Raw genomic sequence first — 12,478 nt, forward strand, 5'->3', positions numbered from 1 at the left:
TGATGAGGAAGCCGTTGAATACATCCTGCACCTATTTTGTTCTTTTACCCCAATGATTCTTCAACATCAACTTCATTGGACTGGTCATGTTGTGCGGATGCCTGATTATCTATTCCGAACTTAAAAATGGAAAGCGTAATTCTGGTGGTCAACAAAAGAGGTTTAAAGACTCTCTCAAGGCAAATCTAAAAAAATGTATGAACACCAACAACTGGAAAACACTGGCCTGCGAGTGCTCCAATTGGAGAACAGCCTTTACCAAAGGTGTCATGGGTTTTGAAGACACTTGGACAAAAGGGAGAAACACGCTAAGAGGAAGGCATGCTTGGCAAACCCTTACCATGATCAACTCCTACCCAGAAGCCTATGTCCCCACTGTGGAAGGACTTGTGGATCCAGAATTGGTCTCCACAGTCACTTATGGACTCGCTGTTAAAACTGTGTTCATGGAAGACAATCTTACTCATCTGCAAATGACCGCCAAAGAAACAGCAGCAGCAGCACTTATTTTGTTCTGTTACCCACCCCCCAAATGTGCAGAATAAATTCTTCTGTTTCCTATTGAAGGCACGGGTCAACTAGTCAACCAGAAGTCAGAATTTTTACATGCAAATAACAAGAGATCAATAATGGGTACATTTGTCTTGGCTGCTGCAAAATAAATCTGGGTAATTCTGCTGTTTATTTGATACTATCTTGTGCTCTGCTTAGGATTGTTTCATTACTCCATGTTATTTTTATTGTTTCAGCTAATTTTTATTTTTAGCATTACTGGCTGAAACAAATAAATGCTGAATACTCTGGAATAGATGCAGTTATATGGTGAATTGTGCTGTATGACTAATCAGCTCTACTTCACTTTATTCTGAACAAGGCTGAGAGCTGTGTTCTTTAACCAACTGCTACCATAACATCGTAGGCACTTAGAAGAGAGAAGTGTTGAAATATTATATAGAGTGCATTAGGAAAAGGAAGCTTACCTATACAGTATTTTGACAAAGAAAACAACTGTTTTCCTTGCACAGTGTGACTAAGTGACACTTATAGAGCTGCTTTTTCCTTTTCTTTTTTGCAGGGTGGTGAACGAGTTTGCAGTTGCTTATTACAAAGAAAGTAGCAAAATAGCTCTCACATCAGACATTGAATGTTCTTGCAATGGAATGTAACACATGCTTCAAAGGCAGCTGACACATTAGGCTACTCTTTTCAAAGAGGGAAACAGCCACACATTGCAAACTTTCATTTTCCGGGAGAAGGGAAAAATCATGGAAAAAGGGATCAGAGGAAATACTTTAGGGCATGGGTAGGCAAACTAAGGCTGGGGGCCAGATCCGGCCCAATCGCCTTCTCAATCCGGCCCGCAGACAGTCTGGGAATCAGTGTGTTTTTACATGAGTAGAATGTATCCTTTTATTTAAAATGCATCTCTGGGTTATTTGTGGGGCCTGCCTGGTGTTTTTACATGAGCAGAATGTGTGCTTTTATTTAAAATGCATGTCTGGGTTATTTATGGGGCATAGAAATTTGTTCATTTTTTATTTTTTCCCTCCAAAATATAGTCCGGTCCCCCACAAGGTCTGAGGGACAGTGCAGCCCCCTACTGAAAAAGGTTGCTGACCCCTGCTTTAGGAAATAGAAATAACTGAGCAATGAAAAAGGAACCAGCCTCTTCCCTAAGATGACGGATCAAATTGTCCTTTTTGGCTGAATTTTCGGGGTTGCCACTCTCTCTGGGCTCACAGGCACAAACCGGAGAAACTGTGTTGTCATTATTAATCATGACAGATAGCCAAGGTTTGCTCTTTCCCTCATGTCCCTCCTTACCTGCTGAGCTGGTCTTGAAGTAAATCCAGCCTCTGTTCCACTTCTCCATAGTTGATCTCACTCTCTGTTTCGGAGATGCCCCACGTGACATGGGGCAATGCGGACTGGCTGGATGATTCCTGGTGGCTCCTGCTGTGATCCTCCTCCCATATTCTTCTGTCGGTGATATCTGCCAAAATATAACAGTGGAGGTTGGTTATTTAAACAAAGCTACAAAATATGGGAGTAGGCTATGTTAGAGAATGCCCGCAAAAGTTATTTTTCCTTTGTCTTCATGATGATGCTCGCACTGTGCTCTAGCCTCAAGTATGAGAAGAAGCATTTATAAAGTGGACTGGTGTGGCCACAGGTTCTGTCATACGGGCTCAGTTATGAGGCTGGACGAAAGGAACTTCCAGATACAATTTAGAGCCTAGAAAGTTTTGGCAAATTTTGTCCCGAATATGCTGCCCCTAGGAGTGTATTCAACTAAGTTTCACTCAGAACAGAGCAGTTGACATTAATGGACCTTACTCAGTCATGTTAATTAATTTCAATCTGTGTAATACTTAGTTGAATGCCAGACTAGGCCTTGGTCAAATTGGCTCCAGCCTCTTGTGGTAGAAGTAAGGGGAAGGACCTTGCAGAGAACTTTGTAAAAGCCTTGCTCTAAGCAATGCCATGATTTTGCTGGCTAGCTTGTGCGTCATACTTCCATACATGAAAAAAAAGCAGTCTCGTACCGGTAACTCTAAATATAATAAATATATCTAAATAAATATAATAAATGCCCAACCCACATTTTAATGGGGTGGAAAACAATGGGAAAACTACTTCATTCATTTGAGGATGGAAATGCAAACAATACAATACATTATTTACATTCCTCCAAGAGCTGATTTGTAAAAGACCATCGTTTTTACATGTAAATAAGGTCTAAAAATCTTTTTTCTTTCCACCAAGAAAATCTATAGACTGTAATTCTGGGAAACATCACAAGCACTGCACGTTGGGACAAATGTTTGTGGAATGCCTAAACAAAAATTTAGGATAGCTCAGTGGGTAATGCAGGAGACTCTTAATCTTAGGGTTGCGGGTTCAAGTCCCACACTGGGCAAAAGATTCCTGCACTGCAGAGGGTTGGACTGAATGACCCATGTGGTCCCTTCCGACTCTACAATTGTACGGTTCCATGTTAGGTAAGTTTAACTCACTGCCAGGCAACTAAAGCAGGTGTGATTAAATTGTGGCCATCCAGCAGTTCCTAGACAGTTGTCCAAGTATTCCCAACCACTGGCAATGCTGGATGGGGCTGATGGGAACTGGAGACTAGCAGCCTTTGCAGGACTGTAAGTGCCCCACTCCTGAACTAGACTAAGGTTTAAATGATTCCATGCTTGGCAATAGAGACTGATGGTGAACCGCAGTCCTGGGAGCCAAATGAACCTCAGCATCCTCTCTGTTTGTCTCCCAGGCTATAACACCTCCTCAGCCATGCTTCCTCTCACCAGGCCACATTCCTCAACAGCCCAGCTTCATGTTCTCTTTGAGTCTTTTTGCCTCTCCTTGAACTCTGTTAAGATCTTTTGCTTCTCCGGGTGGAGAGTAGGGAGGGGTATGTGAGAATATACAGCTAGCCTACGATACAGAGGTAAAATCAGCAAATTAATAAACAACCACACATTCGCAGCCATATATTTATAGGTGTTGCAGAAAACAGTGTTTTGAATTAATTCAATTAAGAATGGCAATGAAAACAAGCACAGATGACTGGACCAAACACCATTAACCACAAGAAACACCCAACAACCCACCCCCCAATCAAAGATGATTTGCTCTTAATAACACCACTGAGAGCCCCGGCAAAGGAACAAAGGAAAATTATATTGGTTTGTGTTTGGTCACAATAAAAACACACACCTCTTAAACTTGCTAAATTTAGCCCAGAGTACAGTTTGCACTAGGTTGCCTTGGAAAATGTTGCTATAGCTGCAAAAACACTTTTGTGGCTGCCAAAAGAAAAAGAAAAAAGGTGAGCTTCCCAACTGCAAATGTAGGAATCTCGACATTTTGCAAGAACCTGAGGGGGTTCAGCCAGCATTCCGGACTGTAAAAAAAGAAAGATGTGTTTGCTGAATTGTCTGGTGGTGCGAAATGACACAGGAATTCTTCTTTTGAATAGGTATATTTAATTGCACCGAGAAGGGAAATCAGTGAAATGTGCACGCACACGCCTCACTTGGAGTATCAATTGTACATGACACCTATTAAATTGTGCTCACAGTGGATAATGACTCCTATACCACTCCAAATGCCTGGTAGAGTTCGGAAACTATTTTAAAAGGGTCCACTCCTGCTTTTTAAGCACATCCAAGAACGAGTGCTTATCCACGTATCACACTCATCAGTTGCTTTAAAAAGAAAATAAGATGCAAGATTTCTTAATTTGTGTGCCTCTTTCTTTCTTTCTTTCTTTCTTTCTTTCTTTCTTTCTTTCTTATTCCCCTTAAGGTTGTGTCAGCTAGTCTGAAAGCTGCTTGCAATCCAGTCTTGTTAATTTTAACACTCCTCTAGCTTTCCTACACTTTCCCCCTCCTCTGGCTCTCTCTCCCACCCCCACCCCTGCCAGTACATTTGTACTGAGTTGTAAGGTTAGTGGCATTGTAGTGTTATGAGAGAAGAAGAAGAAGAAGAAGAAGAAGAAGAAGAAGAAGAAGAGGAGGAGGAGTAGTAGTTTGGATTTGATACCCTGCTTTATCACTATCCGAAGGAGTCTCAAAGCGGCTAACATTCTCCTTTCCCTTCCTTCCCCACAACAAACACTCTGAGGTGAGTGGGGCTGAGAGACTTCAAAGAAGTGTGACTGGCCCAAGGTCACCCAGCAGCTGTATGTGGAGTAGCGGGGATGTGAACCCGGTTCACCAGATTACGAGTCCACCGCTCTTAACCACTACACCACACTGGAGTGGGGAGCGAGAAAGAGAGTCTTCTCTGTAGTGGCTTCCTGAGTGTGAAATGCTCTCTCCATGGAAGCCTGCCAGGCACCAACATTACCACCTTTTTGATGAGTTTTAGTGTATAGTTACTTTACTTGTATGCATTTTATATTTCTGTTTATTGGATGTAATTTGCCTTAGGAGTTCCTTGTGTGAGGCTAATAATAATAACAACTGATGGTGGTGATGACGACGACAACGACGACAATGATGATGATGATAGCAGCTCAGAATGGCCCACATCAACTAATAGTTGCTTTCAAGGGTTTCATACAGAATTCATTTCCTAGCCCTATCTGGAGATACCAGGGGACTGAAGCTGGGCATTTTATAACCAAATTATGGGCTCTACCACTGAGCTCTCCCTGATGCTAGGAATCTGAGATTTGCAGTTTTCTCAGCAAACAGTGTCCCTCCCCCCACAAGTTAGACGGAACACTATTAAGGTACAAAGAAACATTAGTGGCACAATAAAACCAAAAATTACAGGAGGATTGGTAGTAAAACCTATGTAGAAGCAAAGACCCTGCAAATCAATCGTGCCTTTTGAAGGGAATAATTGCTTACAACAGCCCATGCTTGATGGGATTAACTAGCAGAATGTTATGAATTTGAGCATAAGGGAAGGATTTAAATAAATGTTTCATTGCAAGGTTAAAAAGCATGTTGCTGTATAATTTGCCATGGACTATTAATTCTGAATATGTTTTTAAAATGCTTGCATGGATTACCTTTACAGGAATGACTCCTTTTGTTAGTTTGAATTCTTTCTGTTGCATGCATCATCTCCTCAAAACCCAGCACCGCAGTCTTTCCCAGGACAGATGGGTAGCCTATGATCCCGGAGAACAACGGTTTCTGCTCATCATCAATGGATGACACAAAAGATGATGATCTGCTTCTCTTCTCCCCAAAATGCTTCTTGGTGACCTGATAATGTCTGGTGTTATCCACAGAACCCTCATTGTCTTTGTCATAGTCTGCTAAAAAAAGAAACCATTATAGTAAATGATATGAAATTTAGCCTTGTCCTTGGGGTAGCAGGGGGAAAGTTATTATACCATTTAGCAAGTTTGTTCTCTGCTAGAGATAATGGTTCTTTATGTCTTGTTACAGAGAGGGGGCTAGCGATTTAAAATGCATTTCCTTCAGCAGATCGTGCGATTCATTTCTCCGTTGGTCTCAAGTGGCTTACAAAAGCCAAACAAAACCAGTGTGTGCAAATAAATAAATCAATCAAATGGGGCCAAGAAGAAAATATGTTCTCACAAAAGACTCCTGATTTTTCCCTTTTCTCTCCTTTTCATGTATTTCAAACTGAAATGTCAAGATGTTTCTAGCACAAAAGATTGATTAAGGGTATGGTTTACCATAAGAGTCTCTAAACTGGTTTGCCGTAATATTTTGGAGGGATTTCTTCATCTGCTTTCTATTCATGATTACTAAACTTAATTCTGTTAAGTGTAATCTTTATACTGCGGAGCCTAGGCAGCCCTAGTGGTGATTTTGTAATCTGATCCCTATACCTGTTTAAGTAAGCTCTGAATACAGCAGGACTTAATCTTGAGTAAATGTGCATAGGTTGTTAATGCTAACTTAACCATAGCTATTCTATAAACCCACAACTTTGGCCTTAAGAGCTCATTATGCTCTTTGCTAACATGCCTAGCATCTAGATCCAATTTCTAGATTTTGTGATTCCTCATAGGCAGTGACTGACCTACATTTTGGGGGCCCTGAATCTTGAACTGATATTGGGTCCCCTTCTCAGTCAGCAACAAGGTCTTTATAACCACTGTTATCTTCTTCAGTGGGGTTGTTCCACGACAGAGATCATCACAAATTTCTTTCATAATTAGTTACTACATCTCAGATTTTGATTTAAATTGCTGTGCTGGATTATGTCACATGTCAAAGTCACTGGTGTGAATTAAAAATAAATAAATCCTGTGCCTTATAGTTTCTGGGTTATTGGGTGGGGGAATGAAAGTTAGGGAAAATTAGGGAAATGTTATATACATGCATGATGCACTTTTAAAAGCAAATATTTAAAGCAACGTGGACTAATGTTGCTTCTCGGCCCCTCCAGGATAAGGGACACTGGCACATGTGGACCTGTCTGAAAAAGGTCCCCAACCCATGCCTTGTAGCTTGTTGTTATCTACCAGTCTGCCAACAGCTCATTCCTGTTTCTCTCCTCCAGACCATTCTGGGTTTCCAGGCAGATCCCAAAGATGCTGCTGAGTCCATTCAGCAAAACGTCTGGGAATTACTGAATTATGCACAAGCAGGGGATGCCATGGAAGAGGCAAAGCTGTAGCACAAGGAACTGGATCTGAAATCATTTCAGTGCTGTGTTGGTTATCAAGGAATCCTGATGTTTGATCAAGGCATTTTTAGCACCCTTGCTTTTAATGCAGAAAAAAGATTTCTCACGGAGCAGAACTGCACCGTTGAATTAATTGTTCTGTTCCTGGCAAATTAGTGGCTGAGGTACTAGAGATTAGGGATAAAAGAACTGTGCGGATATTGTCTAAATAGTATACGAAGCTACTGCAGAAAGAAGTTGCTATAGTAACAACTTGATCAGGCGAATGTGGAGTAGGGGGTGAAATAAGTACCGACTCGCGTTTAGCCGTTCAGCTAACATCCGTATCCCAATAAGTGTCAGGAGGGAAAATAGAGATTTCAAAGATGCTCTACTCAGCAGCAACTGGAACAAAACTACTAGCAGTAAAAACAAACAAACCAATTTCTCTTGCAGCATGGAGCTCAAAGTGACAGAGGGTTATCTCAGAACCTTATTGTAACTAATCAGTGTGAAAAAGGGTCCCAGTTTTCCAGGTATGGCTGGAAAAGACTCGTGTCTGATGCTGTGGAGATAATATACATGCTTCCTCTTGTCCCAATGCTTCCCCCATGGGAAAACCACTCTACAGCACTCAATTGGAGCAAATGGCAATTCCGGTTTTCTCCAGATTGACGTTTGCTCTGATTGAGCACTAAAGAGCAGGTTTCCCTGGGAAAGGACTGGCACAAGAGGAAAACTGCTCGGACCCAAGCGGAAGTGTGAGCAAGCCTGAGATACATAGACCAAATGTATGACGAGGTGTAAGGCAACTTCCTGTACTTCCCTAAAAACAGCATGGAGTTCGAAAGCCACGGGAAAGGCCTTTCTGTGCATCACCACATGATGTATCTGTCCTATGGGCAGGATGCTAAGAAGATCCCTAACCTGGCAGACTTCAACTCTTGTAACAGGACTATTCTAAATACTTTTAGGTGCCAAAACATTTTTATTCCCCCTGGTATTTAAATAAATACTGTTATTTCAACTGAGCGAGCTTTAGGGCATTTCGACCTAGTTGCTACTTGGGGGTTGGATTCAATGGCATACAGGCAAACTCAGCTTGTGCTATCATAGCTAATTGGGAGGTCTTGTGCAACAAACCTGCTTCCTCAAAATTTTGCTATAAGGTAAGCGACAGGGAAATGCACTGCAAAGTGTGGAATTAATACCTGCTTTGATGCAACATCATTCTAACCAGTCTACTCATCAAAAAGCCATCTTTGTCTAATTTCCCTGCAAACAAAATCAGAATAAACGCTCAGTAATCAGGTTATCTGGAAGAACCCTTAGTCTGTGTAAAGGTTGATCTGCTTTTTTTCATGAAAGTCATTCATCAGCCACCCTGAAGCAGCAGCTCAAAATTTCATAGCGGGCAGTGGCTAAAAGGTTACCTTTCCCCTTCAGGTGGCAAAATATGTTTTCTCTTATGGAATGTGAAGGTCATTTAGGCAGGTTACCTCTGTCAACAGACTGTGTGTGTGTGTGTGTGTGAAGAGCAGCTTAAATATTTCATGGGGGTATTGCCTTGACAGATTTGTTGTCACTCTTGGTTTTGTGCTTAAGAAATGCCTCTTTGACAGAAAGGTAATGCCATTCTGCGAAACAGTAAGACACCAAGCTAAAGATTTCTTTCTCTAGGGCACAGAATCACTCTATAAAACTTTGAAGAGATGACTTATAAAACACAAACACTCAGGGCTTTTTTCCCCAGCCAGAACTCACAGGAACTCTGTTCTGGCACCTCTCAGGTGGGCGCCATTGTCAATATAAGAGAACAAGGGAGACGTTCATGGTGAGTTTTGGCACCTCTTGTTTTAGAACAATAGCACTGCCAACAATTCACCTGTTTCTCAAATTATTCTGTTTAGATTAGAATCAGGATGCAACCATAGTAAATGGAGATTTAAAAGCCATAAGGTTGGAACCAGAGTTCCTCTAGTAGAGGAAGGGGGGATGAAGAAGAGTTTGGCCCAGTTCCTATGAGATATGTGTGTGTGTGTGTTTGTAGCAATTTTTTGGATAGAAGTAGAGATTGGAAATGTTTAATTCAGAAGAAAAGTTCCTAAAATAACTATGTCTGGAAAGGGGTTTTGCTTGCTCTCTTAAAGACCACTCTTGGAGAAAGCAGGCGATGCAGTCCCGTGCCTGCTAGAGGCACTACAACACACTGCCTCAAGCTCCTTTACATCCCTTCCAGCCGCACTTGAGGTGCAAAGCTCTGGCAGTCATCATGGTTTCTTGCAGGCATAAGGATGCATTTGGACTTCTGAAACTGCCCGATCAAATTCTTGCTGCCCCTAGGATGCTACTATAGGTCCTGCAATACTGTTGTCTGCCTACTCCTTGCTATTCAAACCTAGATTAGTAGCTATAAGCTGCTAGCCTAGAACAGTTTCACTAGGCCTCTTCCAGAACTCTGCAGGTTCACAAAGTGGCTGTAACAGCTAAGGGCTGAGCAGCAAAGGGTTAAGCGATGCTTATGGGTAAGCAGCTGAGGGTGATATGTTAGTCATGCCCAGAAGAAACCCAGTGATTTCAATAGCTGCGCTCTGAGTATGATCTAGTTGGATATCACTCTGAGTGTTTAGGGCAGGGATGAAAAAAACTTTTTTCAGCCAGTAGGCCACATCAGCAGCATTCATGGGGGGGGGGGGTTGCCTCAAATTTCAGCAGCACCCTATACAACACCAACATTCAGCACCCTCTGCCTCCCACCTTTTGTTCTACATCATACTTGCAGCGCCCTCTGCGGTACATCCAAGGCTCCACGCCCAGTGCAACTGAACCAGTTGCACTCCCTTAAATCTGCCTCTGGCTACATCCTCTCATAGGCATCTCAGAGATGGGCAGGGCCAGATATGACTCTTACCTTTCAACACTAGGCTACGTTCAAGTCACACAAAAATCAGAGGTGCCTGCACACCAGGGATGGGTGAATCTTTCAGTGTTGCTTTCTCTTAGTTCCCAGTCCCCCCCCCATCTTAAGCCCAGCTCTCCTCATTTCCACATCAGTTTGCGATATGTATTAAAAGGAACTCCCCATGAACATTCACCAGCATTTTAATGCGAATTTCTCATCACATAACATTTTTTGTATGGAATTTTGTCTAATACACACTCTTTTTTATTGCAAAGCAATAGCATAAACATTTTTGCGTGCTATTTTCAATGATATATGTGATTTAACACATACTTTACCCTAGTATCTGCATTTTTCTACACGCTACTTGGCTAGAGAACTGCATTGCAAGATTCAGAGATGTGCAAATGTTGAAGGATGTCTGTGTTTTGGTTCACTTAGTGTCTTATCCTCAGTATGAGATTTATTACAATCATCTGCATATATCAGGGTTGCTGTTTTACGGTTCCCAATTGAAGAGGGAAAGTGATCAGGGTGGTTTAGCTCTGTTACAATGTTGTTAATATAAAGAATGAAAAGGAGGGGAGTTAGCAGACAACTTGGTCTGACACCTTTGTTCTGATACCCTTTGTCATCCTTCCATCTGTGCTGATCCTTATCCTCATAGTAGTATTAGTTTGTAACTCCTGTATTAGGAGTAGCAGCCTTTTATCGATGTTAGTCCTTGCCAGTTTACCCCACAGTAGTTTCCTATTAATTGTTTCAAATGCTGAGGAAAAGTCAATAAAAGTGGCAAAAAACTGTCTGGGTGAACCACTGGTGTATTTATGCATTAGACAGTGTAATACAAAGATTTGATCAACTGTACTATGGCCCTTCCCAAACCCAGCTTGTTCCTTGTACAATATATTATTTTCTTCCACCCAGCTTGTTAATTTCAGGAGAAGGCAGAGGCTGTAAATCTCAGAACTTATATCCAATAGGCTAACAGGCTGATAATTCTGGGGGCTGGCATGAGATTTATTACACACCCTTCACCCAGAATGTTCTAGGGTGGGTTACAGCAATAAAAACGAATCATTAAAAACATGTTTAAAACAAATTGCAATCACAACTGGAAATCACAATTAGGCTGGTTCACCTTGAAATATAAACAGAGTTGAATTTCTCCTCTATTGCTACTACACACACACATCTGTCCATTCAGAAACAGCCATTATCACAGTTCAATGACATACTCCAAGCAGGCAGGGGCACCTGAGAAGGATACTTGAGGAAGATGGAGGCCCTCTTGGGCCTTGGGAGTGACATGGCTTGAGGAGAGTTCCAGGGGCCAGATGGAGTGGTTCAGAGGGCCACATTCAGCCCCAGAGCCTAAGGTTCCACACCATCCTGGTAGGGTAAACTGAGAAGATCTTCACATCTGAATTCTAAGGTCAACCAGCAATTTTGGTCACATTAAATCATGCCAGCATCTCCATGAACTTTGAACAGTGGCACACTTAAATTAGACATGTTTAATTTGCCATCTTCATGATAATGGTCCCACGCCTGGGCCTGCTCTGAGTATGATTATTTGACTACAGCCCTCTGCGATCATGTTTTCAAGAACATCATTGTAGAGGAAATCAATTACCTTTATCAATTTCACTTTCAAAAGAGAATTTCCTTCTTCGGAGTTTACCGTTGTCACCATCTGAATCATTAGTTGTTTGTGGCCTTATTGCGAGTTCAGCCTAGATAAGTGAGATATCGAGATATGATAGATTATACTCATTTCAAAGGTTGTTGTTTTGTTTTTAAAGAAAGAAAAATAAATTGTTTTCTGGGTGGAGCTCATAATATGAATTATGTGTATGGGTGGTTTTGAAAAGGATACAGATTTTAAAAGAAGGCTTTAAAAGAAGAAAGTTAATTTGTGTGTGTGTGTGTGTGTGTGAGAGAGAGAGAGAGAGAGAGAAAGAGAGAGAGAGAGAGAGAGAGAGAGAGAGAGATGGGAAGGGAAGGAGGGAGTGAGAGCAGGAGAGAGGGACAGAATGTAAATTAAAGTGCCTTTTTCATCTTGTACTCAGAAGAATGATTTATGGATTGTTTATGTATTGATAATTTTTTTTCTCAGCAGTGTGTTCTCAGAAACCAGTTTGGTGAAGAAAAATGTGAAAACAACCCCTTGTGGGGATGCGTATTGCTGCAGACAGTAATGTAGTAGCTGATTATAATTAGCTATGATGTTTAATTACACATAAATTGTGATAAAAGTCGCACTGCATAACAATAAAGCTGGTACATTATGCACTCTTTGTTTTATTTCTCCAGCTCTTCCTTCTTTGATTATTTCATTATTTCCAAAGCTGAAACTGGCTCCTTCTCCTTTGGGCTACCATTTCCTTATCATGATGTTTAATTAATGTTTGATTATTTCTGGGTTTTTTTGTGTGGAAAATTTCAGATGCATCCATACTTGAATGT

The 12,478-nt window shown here is 41.5% G+C and overlaps 1 protein-coding gene across 10 annotated transcripts in view; it reads right to left on the bottom strand.

The window, feature by feature from the left end:
• Nucleotides 1-12,478, bottom strand: part of KCNH7 (potassium voltage-gated channel subfamily H member 7) — a 253,924-nt gene that overhangs the window by 8,786 nt on the left and 232,660 nt on the right. For 8 of the 10 annotated variants that reach the window (XM_053408426.1, XM_053408419.1, XM_053408399.1 and 5 more), the window contains 3 exons: nucleotides 11,646-11,745; nucleotides 5,531-5,782; nucleotides 1,825-1,993 (listed from right to left, as the gene is read on the bottom strand). In XM_053408426.1, coding sequence (XP_053264401.1) covers nucleotides 1,825-1,993; nucleotides 5,531-5,782; nucleotides 11,646-11,745 — 521 coding nt within the window. The remainder of the gene's footprint in view (nucleotides 1-1,824; nucleotides 1,994-5,530; nucleotides 5,783-11,645; nucleotides 11,746-12,478) is intronic. The other 2 variants (XM_053408431.1, XM_053408367.1) reach the window with 1 other exon arrangement.

Source organism: Podarcis raffonei, chromosome 1, assembly GCF_027172205.1.
Source record: "Podarcis raffonei isolate rPodRaf1 chromosome 1, rPodRaf1.pri, whole genome shotgun sequence".
In the NCBI taxonomy this organism is placed as follows: domain Eukaryota; kingdom Metazoa; phylum Chordata; class Lepidosauria; order Squamata; family Lacertidae; genus Podarcis; species Podarcis raffonei.